The sequence below is a fragment of the Fusarium solani genome (genome assembly GCF_023522795.1).
Source record: "Fusarium solani strain SB1 chromosome Unknown bctg00000002, whole genome shotgun sequence".
NCBI lineage: Eukaryota > Fungi > Ascomycota > Sordariomycetes > Hypocreales > Nectriaceae > Fusarium > Fusarium solani.
The window spans coordinates 2,942,684-2,959,531 of record NW_027072155.1 but is presented as its reverse complement, the minus strand read 5'-3'; the positions used below and the strand labels follow the sequence as shown (position 1 = coordinate 2,959,531).

At 54.1% G+C, this 16,848-nt stretch overlaps 7 protein-coding genes across 7 annotated transcripts; 5 read left to right on the top strand and 2 right to left on the bottom strand.

The window, feature by feature from the left end:
• Positions 1-1,244: 1,244 nt before the first annotated feature.
• Positions 1,245-5,643, top strand: MRS44_004866 (uncharacterized protein; the record flags this gene model as incomplete). Its single annotated transcript, XM_065622366.1, has 7 exons — positions 1,245-1,300; positions 1,416-1,932; positions 2,021-2,425; positions 3,385-3,778; positions 3,925-4,004; positions 4,067-5,444; positions 5,549-5,643. 7 exons carry the CDS (start codon positions 1,245-1,247, stop codon positions 5,641-5,643), a joined length of 2,925 nt encoding a protein of 974 aa, XP_065478438.1.
• A 441-nt stretch (positions 5,644-6,084) lies between these two features.
• MRS44_004865 (uncharacterized protein) lies at positions 6,085-7,152 on the bottom strand (the record flags this gene model as incomplete). The annotated part of the gene is made up of 3 exons (XM_065622365.1): positions 6,085-6,294; positions 6,342-6,823; positions 6,912-7,152. The coding sequence occupies 3 exons, from the start codon at positions 7,150-7,152 to the stop codon at positions 6,085-6,087; spliced, it is 933 nt and encodes a 310-aa protein (XP_065478437.1).
• Positions 7,153-8,710: 1,558 nt separating this feature from the next.
• On the top strand, positions 8,711-10,006 carry MRS44_004864 (uncharacterized protein; the record flags this gene model as incomplete). The annotated part of the gene is made up of 2 exons (XM_046268741.2): positions 8,711-8,779; positions 8,966-10,006. The coding sequence occupies 2 exons, from the start codon at positions 8,711-8,713 to the stop codon at positions 10,004-10,006; spliced, it is 1,110 nt and encodes a 369-aa protein (XP_046135986.1).
• A 436-nt stretch (positions 10,007-10,442) lies between these two features.
• Positions 10,443-10,990, bottom strand: MRS44_004863 (uncharacterized protein; the record flags this gene model as incomplete). Its single annotated transcript, XM_046275544.2, has 2 exons — positions 10,443-10,898; positions 10,958-10,990. The coding sequence occupies 2 exons, from the start codon at positions 10,988-10,990 to the stop codon at positions 10,443-10,445; spliced, it is 489 nt and encodes a 162-aa protein (XP_046135987.1).
• A 658-nt stretch (positions 10,991-11,648) lies between these two features.
• MRS44_004862 (uncharacterized protein) lies at positions 11,649-13,386 on the top strand (the record flags this gene model as incomplete). Its single annotated transcript, XM_046275545.2, has 2 exons — positions 11,649-12,565; positions 12,621-13,386. The coding sequence occupies 2 exons, from the start codon at positions 11,649-11,651 to the stop codon at positions 13,384-13,386; spliced, it is 1,683 nt and encodes a 560-aa protein (XP_046135988.2).
• Positions 13,387-13,777: 391 nt separating this feature from the next.
• On the top strand, positions 13,778-14,656 carry MRS44_004861 (uncharacterized protein; the record flags this gene model as incomplete). Its single annotated transcript, XM_046283927.1, has 1 exon — positions 13,778-14,656. One exon carries the CDS (start codon positions 13,778-13,780, stop codon positions 14,654-14,656), a length of 879 nt encoding a protein of 292 aa, XP_046135989.1.
• A 1,160-nt stretch (positions 14,657-15,816) lies between these two features.
• On the top strand, positions 15,817-16,760 carry MRS44_004860 (uncharacterized protein; the record flags this gene model as incomplete). The annotated part of the gene is made up of 2 exons (XM_046275546.2): positions 15,817-15,909; positions 15,978-16,760. 2 exons carry the CDS (start codon positions 15,817-15,819, stop codon positions 16,758-16,760), a joined length of 876 nt encoding a protein of 291 aa, XP_046135990.1.
• Between the last annotated feature and the right edge of the window lie 88 nt (positions 16,761-16,848).

Sequence of the window (16,848 nt, the reverse complement as noted above, 5' to 3'; positions counted from 1 at the left end):
CCTGGTGCTTGATAACGACCCCCAGCAATCTGCTAGTTGTGAGTGAGTCCTGGGAGCTGATTGTGGTGGTATCGTTGAAACCTGTATGTGATTTATAAAACAAGCCTCGCCCTGAATGGCCTTGAACTGAAATGGTGTAAGTGCCGTGATGCTCTGCTCTCTCAACTAGATCGCCTGTGTCGAGGCCTGGAACAAGGGAGCGATGAGAGGCGACCTCATCAAGATCTTGACAGACCCAAGGATTGTCCATCTTCTTTCCCTGACCTGTGTCATGAATTACAATACCCTTATTTAGCCCTTCTCAAGCGAGCGTATTGTAGAGGGTTCATCTGGAGGATGAATCACAGGACGTGCTAGTCCCTGGACTGATACTCTCTTGATGCATGTACGCCATGGGAGCTGGCTTTGGGATGTGTCCCTTTCTGAATGGATATCATAGGTTCGCCGTGGGTGAGTTCGGCAGTGATTCAGAGCCCGTGTAGTCTTCTCTGGATCTGGGCTTGGTGTTGCATCTGAAGGTAGCTTGCCGGTACCGGGTTTCTCCCACTTCCTCGCGAAGCAAGTTCTGGACTGGGATGAATTCCGCAATATCATTGCTCATGCTGAGTCGGTCAAGCAGTCCTTGCTCAGGGGTGAAGACAGATTGTCTCGTCGCCTTGCACAGACGGCAATCTCGAGATCAGTCCATGGTAATGCAGATTGAGTGTCTGCTGACCAGATATATCGAAAGCTCGAGCCTCGGTGTGCTGAGATGGCGGAAAGGGGCTCACTTTTCAATGACAGGCGTCCAACTGGCTCTCCTGCCTATCAGTGATTGGCAATAGACCACGGTGAAGGTGGCTGACCGGCATTGGAGGTTGCGAGCTCGAGCCCGTGGCCTCGGTGAGACCCCAGTCCTGGTCAACTGGGGAGGGGGCCCATGGACGTGGGGGATCCGGGGCTGGGGTCTGGAGGAGGCGGTTGATGACAGTTTTGCTTCGATTTGAATTTGCTGAAGTGGTTGAAAAGACGTCAGAGTGAGTATTGTGAGACTTACATAACCCCAAGATGCGTTTTAGATAATCGAGTGAGAGGATTATCCAAGAATTTATAAGAACCAGTGGTTTGGAGATGGCTTAGAGGTACAGCTTACGCTAGTAAGCACTCGTGCAAGGGTTGTATTCGAGGTCATGATGGTTATAACCTCTTGGGAGGCGTGCCATTATGAAGAGAATAAAAGGTTCAATACCTCTCGTGTCAGATTTATGAGAAAAGGTCAAAGCAGATTCACATCGTCCAACAAGGACAGATCCGTGACAAGGTAGATAGGAAGCCCTGGCCCGCGGGAAGTATACCGCCTCTTTTGAGGGTCGTGCAGAAAGTAGCGGTGTCATGGGGAATGGAGTGTGAAGCTTAGTATGAAGCCGCATCTATAGCGCCTCTGCCCTTTTCTTTTTCCTTCCTGTCGAGCTTCTGCTTCTCTTCTGCACCAATGCCCAACCGACTGCGACTGACGTCTTACGAGAGACACCCTTTGAGAGGGCGAAAAACGACACCTCTTGGCTCGACTTTCAAGCTGCGGATTGTCAAACCGTGATCCCCGTCATCGGACCAACACCAGCCACTGCCGAGGACCAGAATCGACCTATTTTACCCTGTTTCCTACGAGGGACCTGGCCATCGCATCGCATTTACAGCAACCAACCAGGCCTGACCGAAAGATCAGTGATTGCTTCTCGAACGAACGAGTGTGGCATCTTCCCGGGCGCCGGCATTTCCGAGGATAGTCTACGTGCAGCAGCAACCTGTGCCTTGCGTCGTGCAGCCCGCGTCCTTGTCCTTGTCCTTGAGGCTGAAGCCACCACCGGAGACGCCCTACCTACTGGAACTACACCGTTCGAGGCAGTCGATCCAACCCCGGGTACTATACTTCTCTTGTACAGCGCAGCAGCCGTACATAGCCCGAGACTCACGAGATTTTCCCAGCGCCGAAGCCGCTCTCGCGGGCTCTTTTGGTGTCTCGTGCCTGATAGGTAGGTAGGGTGGACGGGAGGTTTCTCCGTCAGCTGCGCTGCTGCAAGACGTGGCTGTGGACGAGACGGCCCGTTTGCCAGCAACAAAAAACCTCGAAGCTGCACCTGCACCATCGCGGCGGCGACGGGATGCTCTGGGGTCGCGAATAGACGCCGACGTAACGCCTAAATCTGGGGAGATCGCGGGTCGCTCGCCTGTTTGCACGTTCTGCCCGCATCCCTCGGCTTCTTTTTCTCATTCACTCTGGAAAAAGGGCACGAGGTCAAGTCAGGACACCCGTTCGCCGTTTACCCAAACCAAACCACGAGAAAGGGACTGCAAGGGTCCTGGCCTCGGTGTGGTGTCAAGACAATGGGGGCCCAACATGGACATGGACATGGACGTGAACGTCAAGGCGCCGAGACGAGGAAACGTGTGTGGTCTGGATTGTTTCTCAGAGGCGTGGCTATTATCGTCGTCTTAGTGGTGAGTGCATTGTTTCTATTGCTTTTTCTTCTCTGGTACATGATCTTTTACTGGCCATCATATCATCCCCGGGGCTGTCCAAGCACTGTTCCCGCTGCATACCCACCACCACCCACACCATACATCATTCATCAGCCACTCAGTCAATCAATCAATTGTCTCGCTCCCCCGTGCAGCTGGTTCCCCGGTGCAGTCTGCAATCTTGGATCCATGCTTCTTCTCACCTCACCTGGTACCGCAAGCCTGGGCTCGGCGAGATCATGCATGGCCTGACCGAAACCTTGCTACCGGGGGGACCAAGATTTGCACGAGACGATGATGGCATCCATTGCAATGCCTTGCCTCTTATGGCCCCGAGGGAAAAAAAGACGTTGAGGTCCCAAGAAGCGGCGAGCTCGGCGTATTAGCGGAGCCTCGAAGACGTCTCCCCCGCACCCATCTCTCCACTTTGCGGGCTCTCCACGGCCGGCGGGACTTGGATGAACTGAAGTGAACTGGAGCTCATGGAGAGTCCGTCTGTTCTCGAGGTCGGAACCTTGGAAACCTGCGAGTAATACGGCCGAAGCTTGGGGTTGGGTGACGTCTCAGGTGTTCCAATATGGATGGATATGGATGTTCCAGCTTCTGGAATCCACCGAAATTTGGGGGCTTCTCGGTGTTCAGATACTCATCCCCGTCCCTGCAATTGCGTCCTGGGTCGACCTCTTAATGCCCTGGGCTGACCTCCAGTCTTCCCGTCCGTCTCGTCTCTCTCTCTCCCGTCTTCTTATCCACGCCCACGCCCTCCCTCCACTCTCCCCTCGTCTCCTCTCCCAGCAGCTCTGCTCTCCCAATCCATGATCCCCAAGCCCCCCCACCAGCGGCCGCCATTGGATATTCCTCAGCCACTGACACAGCATCCGTCAGCAGCTCTCGCAGCTTGTGCTCGGTGACGGTGACGCCAAGCTCCAGCTCCAGTTTCCCCAGCGGTACCAGCTCCAGCTCCAGCAGCTCCGGCTCCCGCTGCGACAAGACTTGCTGTCCACCTCTGCTTCATTTTCAATTTCCTCCCTCCTCCTCCTCCTCTCTCCTTCATCCTTACATCACCTCCTACTCCCTCGACTTTATCCTTCCTCCTCGCCGCCTGCTCCTGCAGCCTCCGAACCCGTCTGCCATATTCCCTCTCCCTTCTCGACTGCGCCGCCCACCTCACGACCCATCGCCATGGCTCTCGCCGACGAGTCTAACCGTGTCGTCCAAGAGTTCGACTTTACCAATGACGACCTGAACCGTCATGTCAAGGAATTCTTGAGGCAGATGAGTACGTCTCTTTCGCTGCACGCACTGTCGTTTGGCGCAAACGATGTGGCGTCTTGCAGGGGGAGCTCCCCTCTCATGATGCTCTGTCGCATACCGCCAAAATTACCTCCACATATTCATGATACTGATTTTTTGCGCGCTTTCCAGACGAGGGCCTCTCGAAGGAGGGTACCAGCCTCCAGCAGATCCCAACCTATGTCACAGGCGTTCCCAATGGCACAGAAAAGGTCAGACTCTGACGCACGCGAGTGACAGAAGCTTCAACTGACATGACTTTTTCCTCATGCAGGGTCTGTATCTTGCTGTCGATCTCGGCGGAACAAACTTTCGAGTTTGCTCCATCATGCTCAACGGCGACACCACCTTTAACCTAACCTTTAACAAGGTCGCCATCCCCAAGGAGCTCATGGTCGCAAAGACCGCCTCGGAGCTCTTCTCCTTCCTCGCCAAGCAGATCGAGGCTTTCCTCAAGGAGCACCATGCCGAGCACTTCAACAGCCACCTGCGCCGGCGCAACACCTACAGCACCGCCTCGGGCTACCGAGACGAGCACATCTTCCGCCTGGGCTTCACTTTTAGCTTCCCCGTCAAGCAGCTCGCCATTAACAAGGGCCTGCTGATCCGATGGACCAAGGGCTTCGACATCCGCGATGCTATCGGCAAGGACGTCTGCGCACTGCTCCAGACCGAGATCGACAAGCTCCAGCTCCCCGTCAAGGTTGCAGCGCTGGTGAACGATACTGTCGGCACGCTCATGGCTCGTTCGTACACCTCGACCGGCAAGAGCCGATCTATCCTTGGTGCCATTTTCGGCACTGGCACCAACGGCGCCTACATGGAGAAGCTGGATAACATCAAGAAACCCATTACAGGCGACTATGACCAGTCAACGGGCGAGATGGTGGTTAACACAGAATGGGGCTCCTTCGACAACCAGCTCAACGTTCTCCCCTCAACGGCATGGGATAAGGCCCTGGATGCCGAGAGTGTGAACCCCGGTGACCAAATGTTTGAGAAGCGCGTGTCAGGCATGTTCCTGGGCGAGATCGTGCGACTTGCCGTGGCCGACATGATTAACAGCGAAAAGTCGTCCTTGTTCAAGGATCTCAACTCCAGCTCCAACGACTGGGGTTCCACGACCAACATTGCGCCCCAATCCGGCTTCCTCAAGCCCTGGGGACTTGACAGCTCCATCATGTCGGTAGCGGCGGCCGACAACACACCCGAGCTGTCCACTCTTCGCCAGGAGCTGGAGAACCTGCTCCACGTCTACACACCCTCGCTCGAGGATGCCCAGGCCTTCAAGTCCGTCTCCAACGCTGTCGGCCGACGTGCCGCAAGACTGTCCGCTGTCGCCATTGGCGCCATCGCTCTTCAGTCTGGCAAGCTCGAAGACCCCAACGAGGAGGTCATTGACATTGGTGTCGATGGCAGCTTGGTCGAGCACTATCCCTTCTTCCGCGATATGATTTATGAGGCCCTCCGCGCCATTGACGGCATCGGACCCAAGGGCGCCGAGAAGATCCGTATTGGTATTGCCAAAGACGGTAGTGGCGTCGGCGCCGCCCTGATCGCTCTCGTCGCTGCCGGCAGGGAGAAGCCCGAGGACTACCTGGTTGACATCAAGGCCGAGTCCAGTCGAGGCCGCAAGTTGTCCAATGCCATCGGTACGTGACCTCATAAATCTCATTTCAGCGGCATTCCGCACCCCTCCCTTTGCATTCATCCCCCCTAGACCAACTCAAGCGACCACTGCTAACACTCTCGATAGCTGACGAACCCCTAATCTCAACCACCGCGCTCATAGTCGGCGGCATCGTTGGTGCCCTCGCACTAGCAGCTTTCTGGTGGACCAAGCGTAGGTAGGAAGTCCTATCGTGTCACTTGCGCCTTTGGCCATGTTAGGGTGTTCACCTCGCTACTGAGCGAGTGTTATGTATATATGTGCATGGGAAAGACGTGTTCATGTTGATTCCTGGGGACTTTTGGCGTCTCTTGTCTCAAACGTTACGTTTCGCGTTGTTCGCACCAAAAACTGTATGGGTATGAGGCAGTTGATTATGACGAAAAGAATTCTATGATTGGTCAGTTTCTTCATCATATGAGGTTCCAGCGAAGTGAATCAAGTCCTTCGAACTGTAGCGTCTATTTGTTTATTTATGTATTTATGTATTCATTTATCAATGTCGTTCTTACCAGGTCCATCTATCCATTGCTGTCCGTTAACACCATATTCTTTCATGAAGCGTTTCTTGTTTGTCTCTTGTAGGCAAGTTCAACTCGACCTTGTTTCTACCGTGCCATGCTCTAGCTGCCAAAGGCGGCCGCGGGGTAAGACCGATCTCTCTTCTTTCGCGCAGTCGAGCTGCTTCGCGAGCTTGCTCCAGAGCCAGGTTCGCGAAGAGGCTTGCGACCCGGTGGCACCAACAGACCGCCCACCATGTCTTCGGGCATGTCATTCCATTCCGTCTCGGGGCGTTGATTCTGATAGGATCGCCCTGAGGGGGAAGTGGTGGCCTGGAGGTCCCGTCCTTAGGAGGGCCCGACATGGGAGGGAGGTTTACCACGGCAGCAGTCGTGCTGGCGGGAATAGATGGTGGAGCTGCCGAGGATGACGAAGAAGGCAGGGAGCTTCGAACGGAGGCGCCGACAGGACGGTGAACCAGCCAGGCCGAGTCAGGGCGGAGTTTAAGATAGTAGCCGCGGATGGGTTGGTCGTCCTTCTTGAAACCGCGTCCTTCATACCACTTCAAGCCCTCCTCGTTCTCAGTCCAGACATGCGCCGTGACAGAGGTCACATCGAGACTAGAATCCGACACGGCCGTCGCAATGATGTTATCCACAGCGGCATTGATCAACCCCAGCGACCGGTACGGCGACAAGAGGCAAAGGGACTGGATGTAGAGGTTCTGGGGCACCTGGCCATGGGTCTTGGAGTCGAGAATAGGCTCGATGCGACAGACGACTCCGCCGACCACCTTGGGCTCAGCGCCGTCATGCGCCCATGTGATGACGCGCGAGAAGCGGCCGGAGGCGGCGGGATCAACTGCGCGCTGATAGAAGTTGTCAGGGTAACTGACGGGTAAAAGGAGGGCGTTGATGCGGCGCAAAGCGTTGATGTCAGAGGGCGAGACGAGGCGGATGTCGGCTTCGGGGGAGAGACGTTGGCAGAGGCGGGAGTTCGAACGTTGACGTCTCGTCGGCTTCCTCTTGCTCAGAGGGGGGAGATACGGCTGGTGGAGGGGCAGCAGCTGCAGGCGGCGGCGGAGGAGGTGTCGAGAGAGCGGCAGAGGGCGGAGGAGCGTATTTCGGAGTTTTTGCTTGGAAGAAGGAGCGGATGGAGAGCTGGGCGGGTTTGGTCGACGGGAACGACATGTTGGCGACGGTATATATATGCACTTGGAGGTAGGTATCTCTCGTTGGGTTGGAGGTTTGGGAGAGAGATGGTGGGAAACGAAACGAGAGAAAAAAGACAGGGGGAAGCGAGAGAGAAGCTCTCAACTTAAGGTCGCTTCAGCCGCACGAGCCAGAAAGAGATGCCAGCAATGTAAGGATGTAAAGAAGCAGGAATGTTGTTTTCTTGTATGGATGCTTGCGTCAAGTTGGCCTCTAGTTGTATGGACAGGGCAAAAATGAATTGGATTGGAGCAATGAGAGAGAGGCTCTAACAAGAACTGGAACTGCACTAGCGCAGGGAGGTGACCATGGCACCTAGCCACCCAGATCGATGGGATCACTGGGGACCGGATTGGATTCTTTTAGGTTCGGGATCAGTTCAAGGGACCAATCCCACGTGAGAACTACGAGAGCTGCGTCGTCATTCGCAGAGAGGGCTGTAATTAGAAGCATGAGGGGAATGCGTCAAACTGGAGGCTCCAGCTATTTATCGGGTGTCTTGCGTTTGGTACCTTAGCTGAGTGCCCCGCCCCCTGAGAGTTTAGGGGGCCGTAGGCTATTCTAGCGTGCGGGATCGTGATGGAGGACGGAGACTGGAAGAACAGAGTTGGAGGACAGCTTGCCGTCATTGATGGCATTTTAAGCTTCATGTTAAAGATCTGGCCTCAAGGTAAGCTATGCGGTCATTGCCACTTCCATAGACTCTGTATTCCCTCATAATTTACCTGTAGCCGTGTAATAGTGCAGGCTGATATGCACCGCTGCGTTGGTGCTGCTCTGGTCCTTGGCTCATCCATGGGCCTGTTGATTTTCCTTTCCGAGATCCATTCCCACCTGGGTTTCAGTGGTGGCACCTGCACCGGCTGCTCTGCTGAGGCTCACCTCAAGGCACCTGCAAATTTCCCGTCCCCCTTCTGCTCTTCCGTCATCCTTCCATCGTCCAACACGAACAAACATTTCTCACCGTTTTGACACTGGCGGGCCATCTTTGGGCTTTGTCTTTTTTCTGGGGTTTCTGTTTTTCATTACTGCTCTTACATTAATAACTCCCAATCACAAGGCAGGAAACCGTCCATCATAGGGTCTCGTGCCTCGTCCCGGTTGCTGGTCTCACCCGCCGTTTATTACCTACAAACAGATTGGGGGACCAGACCAGACAATAGAACCTCAGCTATTGTGCAGCTTCCCGTTGATTGTCAACCTTTGTTTTTCCTGTTCTTTTTTTTTTACCCGTTTCGGATGGAATTGAACTGCGACTTGCCTGCTCCTACTACCCTCTTCATATTTTAATTCCTCCTCTTCCACTGCTGTTGAAAGCTTCTTCTCCCCAAGCATCACTCTCCAATTCCTCTCCCGCGAATCTCCAGCTTTTTTTTCCCTTTACAACTCTACCCCGGCCGGAATTCCGTGCACACCCCCCCTCCGCCCGGTAGCTGCCGTTTCGCTCCTCGGCATCATCACACGATTCCAGTTACACACCCTCCGCTTGACAAATTCGTCGGCCCTGGCTCGGATTCTTGCTTCCCCGGCGAACATCATGAATTCTGGCACGGGCAGGGCGGGCATCATCCGCGCTCGCGATGATGCCGGTAGTATGGACAAGTTGGTAAGCATGCATTCATCTGCCCTTTCGCATCTCATCTCGACCTCCCTGCGATTCCCTCCATGGGAACGCCCTTGAGCGCCATCGCCTCCTTCGTCGACATGAATCACCTCTGCGACCCCTATCCAGATGATGCTTCATTGGGCTTTTTGTTTGTTTGGCTGTATTGCTAATGCTGGAGATGCTTAGGCACACGCTGTACTAGACGATGTGCTCTACAACGTCCTTTGCGATTTGTTGATGAAGACGCACCGCGAGGAGAAGACGGCGAGGGCCACCACTGCTGCCATCCGAGTCGAGAAGCTGGCATCCGATGCGTCCGATAGCTCGACCCCCGATTCGAAACCAGACGTACGGATCGAGACAGATGCTGCCATCTACGAGGATGGCAAGGTTTTGCTCAAGGGCAACCCCCTCAAGACGACGGCTGAGATCCTATGCCCCCGATGCCATCTTCCTCGACTCCTATATCCTACCGACGGCAAAGGCGCTCAGAAGCCCGACCCGAGTATCATCTACTGCAAGAAGCACCCTTACATCGATAAGCCGGGATGCGACATCTACGGACAGAGCTGGGTCGGACCAGGTCCCGGTCGCGGCAAGAAGAAGAAGGACATGGAGAAGAACACCGACTCTCCTGCGCCCGAACAGCGACCACCCAACGTCTTGTCCTTCCCATCAGCCACCTGCAGCAAGTGCAAACGCTGCATTCTCGTCACCCGACTCAATAACCACATGGGCTCTTGCATCGGCAACAGCGGCCGCAACGCCAGCCGAGCTGCAGCGCAGAAGTTGAGCAACGGCGGATCCCAGAACGACCCGACGCCGCCTTCATCGCAAAAGGCGACGCCCGCGCCGGGTTCTCGCGCCGCCAGCCCCAAGAAGCGCGACGCAAGCGAGGAAGACGAAGACTCGGAGAATAGCCACAAGAAGAAGAAGCTCAAGCCCACGTCGATTACTAAGAAGGTCATCCTGAAGACGAAGCCGAGCCTCAAAAAGGACAAGCCCAAGGGTCTTTCCTCGTTGAGCCAGGAGCAAAAGGCCGACTACTCAAAAGGAGACTCAGTCGAGGTGGCCCCTAAGAAGGTGGTGTCTAAGGGTATCAGTCCTGTCAAGAAGCTCAAGCTGAACAAGCCTCATCTGAGCTCACCCAAGCCCAAGGCCAATCTCATCCGGGAGGCCACCGGGGAGTCGGAGTCTTCAGACACCTTGTCGTCGCCACCTCAGTAAGGCCCTGACTGGCCTTGCGACTGACTCGGAGAATCGTCTTCGTTGATGATGGCAATGTTGGCGCTTGTCTTACACTTTCTGGTCAAGGTGATTTTTGGTTGGATACGGATAGAGGCAGGCAGCACAACGCGCGATCAGGGGACGGATTTGCTTCTCGAGGATATTTCTTCTACGTGTATTATTCTCACAAACGCACTGCATTGGAACGGCGGTTTGGTTGGCTAGGAACCGGGACCAGATATTCACAGCATCCACGGAAAATGGACCGGGGCGTTTTTGGCGTTGAACGTACAAGAATGGATAATTTTTCAAGATATCTCTGTGCAATTGTAGTAGCTATGCGTGACTGTGATCGACTTTGTGCCTCAACTCCTCAACGCCGGGCATGTACCCCAAGATTCTAACCTCTCAAACGCCTTTTTTCTAAACCTCTAGTCTATACCTGCTCTTCTTCCTCGACGACGCGAGCCCTGACAACCTTGAGGTCTTCGACAGGTCGATCCTCAGGCCCTGTGGTGACCATTCCCATCCTGCGAACGGTTCCCATGCCTGACTTCACTCTTCCAAAGATAGTATGCTTGCCGTCGAGCCAGGGGGTAGGAGCGAGGGTGACAAAAAACTGAGAGCCATTGGTGTCGGGTCCTGCGTTGGCCATGCTGAGGATGCCAGCGCCGGTGTGCTTGAGGGACGGGTCGATCTCGTCAGCGAACTTGTCACCGTAGATGGAGGTGCCGCCTCGCCCGGTGCCGGTAGGATCGCCGCCCTGGACCATGAAGTTGGGAATGACGCGGTGGAAGACGGTGCCGTCGTAGTAGCCGCGGCGGACGAGCGTCGCGAAGTTGTTGCACGTCTTGGGCGCGTGGGACGTGTAGAGCTCGAGGGTGAAGGAGCCCTGGAGGGGAAAAGTTAGCGGACAAAGCTCGGTGTTATTAGCATGTACAGTCTGCGTACCATTGTGGTCTCCATTAGAATGTTGGTTGTCATGATTGCTCTGTTATACCGAAATCTGAGTTTAGATGGAGGGGCATGAATTGCTTGGGACAAGGCTGGCGATGGCGCTGTTCCTGGTGGTTTAGGTCCCTGTGGAACTATGGCGCTAAAACCTTCCATCCTTGTCCGGGCACGTTGGTCAAGAAAATCGAGACACCAGCACGATGTAAGGTATTAGCTTATCCTCTCCTCAAGGTAGCCAATAGTATATGGATAGAATATATCTAAAATATTGCTTATTTGAGGAGATCTTTTATCTGATGTTAGTAGATTTTATATAACTATATCCTAATGCTTTAGAGGAAATTTGCCTTCATTGCTGTTCTGGCGTCTCGTTTTTTCTTTCACCGAGTTGCCAGGCTGTAGCAGCCTAGCTGGCTTCAAAGTGACAGCGCGCACCTCGTCTCCCTCAGGGCAGCGTAACAGACGTCATTTGACACTTTTCTTCTATTTTCATACAGAATTGTTGGTCGTGTTTCTGATTCACGGACTCAACTGGACTTGCATTCTTCAATTTTGCATTTAGTCACTGTCGTGATTATCGGATATGAGCAGAGGCCTATGACAAACACCTTGTGCATGCTAGTCAAGTCATTTTCTGAGGCTTAGAACACGTTTCTCTCCCCAACATCCACAGCACAACACCCAAGCCATGGCCGAAAATACGACAGAAACGGCGCCGATAGAAGGCTCCCTCGACGGTCTGAATGCGACTATCGAGAGTAAGGCCGGCTGGTTCTCGGCCGTCGAGTACCTGCAGGATCTCGACTTTCTCCTCCTCGAGCTCAAGCTCGTCTTCAGCGCCATCGGCATCATTTACCTGGGCGCCCATGCAGCCCTACGCAGACCCCCATCCGCGGCACCGACCAAGAAGAGAAAGCCGGGGGACAAGGATGATGACGAGCGCTTCTCTCAAGGACTGGAGCCCTCAGATGCCATCATGTTCCCCCTCATGGCCGGCTTTGTCCTCGTCGGCCTGTACTACTTGATCCAGTGGCTTCAGGACCCCAACATTTTGAACAAGATACTGCGTTGGTACATGTCGACCATGTCCATTGCCAGCTTGCTCTCCCTCTACGCCCACGGGATCGAGCTCCTCACGAGTGTTGTGTTTCCACGGTACTGGCGTGGGCGGAACGGCGTCCTGATGGCCGTGGACCAAGAGACGAGGACTGTCAAGGCGTGCGACCCTGTGGGAAACCCTACGGCAGTAACAGGGACCACAAACCCTTTCCCCGGTCCTCTGGCATGGCTCGCCTTTTCCGAGAGAGCTCGCAAGGCAGGATGGGAGCTCCGCAGCCTCCTGACCCGACACTGGATTGTTAAACTCTTTATCCACGGCATGGGCAAGGAGGAGGGAAAGATCAAGTTTGCTCACATGTTGGCTCTGTTCTCGGCTCTGGTCACGGCGCTCGTCTACACATCCACTACGTCTCCTTTCCTAGCCAACATGCTCGGCTATGCCATGTGCTATGGCTCGTTCCTCTTGCTCTCCCCGACCGATTTCTTGACTAGCACTCTGGTATTGGTTGGACTGTTCTTTTACGACATTTTCATGGTGTTCTACACGTAAGTTGCTCTGGTCCGGCGTTGATGAGGTACTTGGACTGACTTGATGAATTAGACCTTACATGGTTACAGTCGCTACCAAGCTGGATGTACCAATCAAACTCACTTTCGAGACTGCAGACCGCAAGAGTATCCTTGGTCTGGGCGACATTGTTATTCCTGGTATGGTCATGGCCCTGGCTCTGCGGTTTGACCTCTGGCGTCATTACATTCGCAAGGTGAAATACGAGAGCACTGAGTTGAAGTTGATCGAGAAGGACTCGGCAGGGGCTCTCGTAACTAGAAGCGAGGTCAAGCACAAGGAGGTCAAGGCCAAGTATGTCAATGTCAAGGGAAACTGGGGCGACAGTCTCTGGACGCGGGGCCCCTTGTTCCTTTCTGGGGCGAAGCAACTACCTGCTGAGCTGGAGGCGGCCCGTTTCCCAAAGACATACTTTTATGCCTCCATTTTTGGGTACTTCCTGGGCATGCTCGTCACCTTGGCAATGCTCCTGGTGTTCAAGCGCGGTCAACCTGCACTGCTGTACCTGGTCCCGGGCGTACTGGGTTCGCTGTGGCTGACGGGCCTTGTGCGGGGGGAGATTAAGCAGATGTGGAAATACACCGAAGACGGCAGTCTTGACACGATCGACGTGGTGGTAGATCTTGATGGTGAGGGCAACGCTATCAAGACGATAGGCAAGCTCAAGGACGGTGTTGTCGACACGACCAAGAAGGACGACGACAAAGAGGACGAAAAGGATACCAAGGATAGCAAGAAGGATGATGGAAAGGGAGGACATAAGGTGTTTTTGCTCTCGATAGAAGCGGAGAGTTTGTAGACATGGGTGGAGTGGTTACTAGACACAACTGACGCAAGATAGAGAGACATCGTGTATACAGCGAGGTTCTAGCGAAACTCATGAACGTTCTCAAGGTGTAAAGCAGCCCAGACTCGGCGTTTAGTGATTAGCCAAAGGTGTTGGGAGACAGTTATGGATGCTATTCAGACCCTGGGGAGCTGGGGTAGGTTCAGATACACATCAGTCTGAGCGTCGATTAGAAAACTAATACCTCTAATTGCCCGAATTTCGCACCTTTCCATGGGTACATTATATGCTTTATTCCCTTAGTTTCCATCTGTCCTTTATTCTTGCCCTTTCCCATTCCCTTTCTTCTCGACTCTATCATCCACTCTTGGTCGTTCTATTGTGCACTTCTGGCGCCATTATCATGACGGACTCGAACCTTCCTAGTCTCGCGAACAACTTGAACGCGCCTGATAATGTCGGCGATTCGAACCTTTCCGAGTCCTTGGCCGACATGGACCTTGATCCAAGCTCCTCTTCGGAAGATAAGCGCTCCCGCGAAGAATCCGAGGCTGCCGCGGAGGAGACGGACCAGTCCAGCCCCCCTACCAAGAAACAGCGCCGTGGAGAGGACAACGATGAAGAGGAGATGGATGACGAGAACACCTCTCGACAACAAGGGGTCATCCAAGAAAGCGAAGAGAACCGTGGGGATGGGTCTCAACAACGACGAAGGATCCTCCAAGATGACGTCGACCACAGCGAGGATGCGTCCCAACAACAAGACATGGTCCAGGATGGCATCGAAAATGCTTCTTCTTTGGATAATAGTGTTGACTCCTCCCCTCCACCCGCCTACGCCAGTAACGGAGAGCCTTCAACCCCTCCATATCAACCCGCCAACAGCAACGTTGCCAGCCCTGCCATCTCGATCGCCGAGGGCTCCATGATCTCTTTTGATATGTCGCCAGAAGACGACTTGGACGACATGCCACCCCTAGTGAGACTCGATCAGCAACAGCAGCACCCAAGGCCCCCGTCTGATATCTCTTCCGGAGGTGGAGATGATGATAACGGTGCTTCCGGTGCTGTCTTTGTTTCGTTCTTGGCAGAATTTTACAGGAACCGCATGATGAACAACAGGAGACTTGGTCGTCGGAGAGTAAGGAGGCCACACACCCCGAGGCCGGAGTGGACGACCGGTGTCCCTAATCAACCACACCCGAGATCGTTTGTCACGGGTCGGGAATACATCCGGCGGGTCATGAGCGAGCCGCATGAGCTCTCGGATGAGGAGTGTTAAGGGCTGGTGAATCTATTGGGCATGTGTTGGGATGTGAGACTTGAAAAATGGTCGTTTAGGTGTTGTTGATTTATTGATTATAATTACATTGTCTTGATTACGTATTTATATCATTATCATTATTACATGCTTCCCCCTTCCACTTCTTCGAGTCTACATTAGTAGACGTATCTTTCAACGTCCTTAATCCCCTGCACCACGTAAAGGTTTAGACTCTTCGCAGGGGTCAACCATCCACCCGAGCAGGAGAAATTATCCATCTCGTCAGACAAACAAGTTCCTTGTCCGGGCTTCCTCTGGCTTGTAGTGTTGCCCAACAGTCGGCGTTAAGATGGGCGGGTTATAAAAAACCAAAGCGTCCATAACACCAGAAGCATCTCAACGTCCAAGCATGGAACCACGCTCAAAAAAGAATGTGGCCTTTGTCCAATGTTGACCGGAGAACAATCCTCTGGTGAGAGCACAACTTTGCTTCACTGGGCTCACGAGACAACTTCCAGCGGATTCGCATCATCAGCCCAGTCGGGGTAGACTCGTAAGCTGATGGATCATCGACACTTCAGGCTCAGCGATAAACATCCAGTGGTGTAAAGTCCTCTAGCCTCTTTCAAGAAAAAGAGACGAGAACAAATGTCCTCGACTGCCGCAGAGCTGGCGCCCCGCCCTGTTACGGCAGGAAGACGTGAAAGATATGGTGCTTCTACGCTTTTAGAGGAATCACAAAGTGTGACTCGACTCTTTGGCGGAGCAAACAATATAAACTCTTCTCGATCATCGTAGCAGCGGGGAAAGTCGATGGCTGAACGATGAGGGTTGGTTGTATAAGTCGAGAAGAGTAAGAAGAACGCAGGAATCTTGCAGATCAAGACTCGACTGCGGAGCTGGCTTTTGTTGATTTGAAGGGGAAGAAGCCGCCGAGGAGTACAAGACAATTGATGTGAATATCTTGATTCATTTTATATCTATCCAACTTCACGGGTAGGTAGTTACCGATGTCAGCTCGTCTCCGGCCCGTGTTTCGGCCGGGGCCCCCACCTCCGACACGCCGGGTTTCGCATCGGCTTCCCGAAGTCTCATCTCATCTCATCACTCACCTCAAACGTAGACGAAACCTGAATCTCACACTCTCAACTCATCCCATATCTTGTTCATTATCAGCCATGGGTGAATCGTCTCCAACAGTCATCCAGTGGGTAATCGACACCCGTCCACTCTGGCCGTCAGCCGCCAACACCAAGGATCTCACCACAGTTGTAAGTCGGCTCCCCTGCTCTTCACCCATGCTAGGCTCTCGCCAGCGTCTCATGAGAGGAGATACCAGGCCTCGCGTGCTCTATCCCTCCTCACGGAGCAGGAACGAGCCTCCGTGCTCCGGTACTACCACGTCCGCGATGCGAAACTAGCCCTCGCCTCGGCCCTCGTCAAGCGGTACGCCATCTCACGCTTCTGCGGCGTCCCCTGGTCCTCGGCTGAGGCTACCCGCGACGCCCGTACCAAGCCCGTGTTCCGCACGCCGGCTGGCGATGAACCCCTGCTCTTCAACGTCTCTCACCAGGCTGGTCTGGCCGTGCTCTTTGCCGCCCACAACCCGCCCAAGGGTCTGGCCGTGGGCGTCGACGTTGTGTGTCCAACCGAGAGGAGGACCCGCGATCTGGGGACTCTGGCAGGGGAGGGATGGAGCAGCTTCGTCGACATGCACGCCGAGGTCTTTGGTCTTGGAGAGGTGACGGCGCTGAAGAAGCTCAACCCCAGCGCCGACGTCGCTGAACGTGATCGTGCCCTGCGGTACTTTTATGCCCTCTGGTGTTTGCGTGAGGCATACGTCAAGATGACAGGCGAGGCCCTTCTGGCGAGCTGGCTCAAGGACCTCGAGATGCGAGGATTTGCGCCGCCCGAGGACATGACAGGCCCACAAGAGGTGTGGTTCAAGGGGGAGGAGGTGAAGGACGTTGATATAAAGCTAGTGCCGCTACTGGGAGAGTACATGATCTCAACTGCGGTGAGGAGAGGAGAGAATGGAGAGGGAGTCGAGGTTGGTGACTTTAAGATGCTAGACATAGAGCAAGTTTTGGCCTTTGGTGAGGACGCAACTGATGCATTGTAATGTGCAACAATAGAGTCACGAATAATGAACAGACCTGAATACACACCAGCCGAGCTCCGGCATTCATAGATGTGCGCCAAGTTTCTTG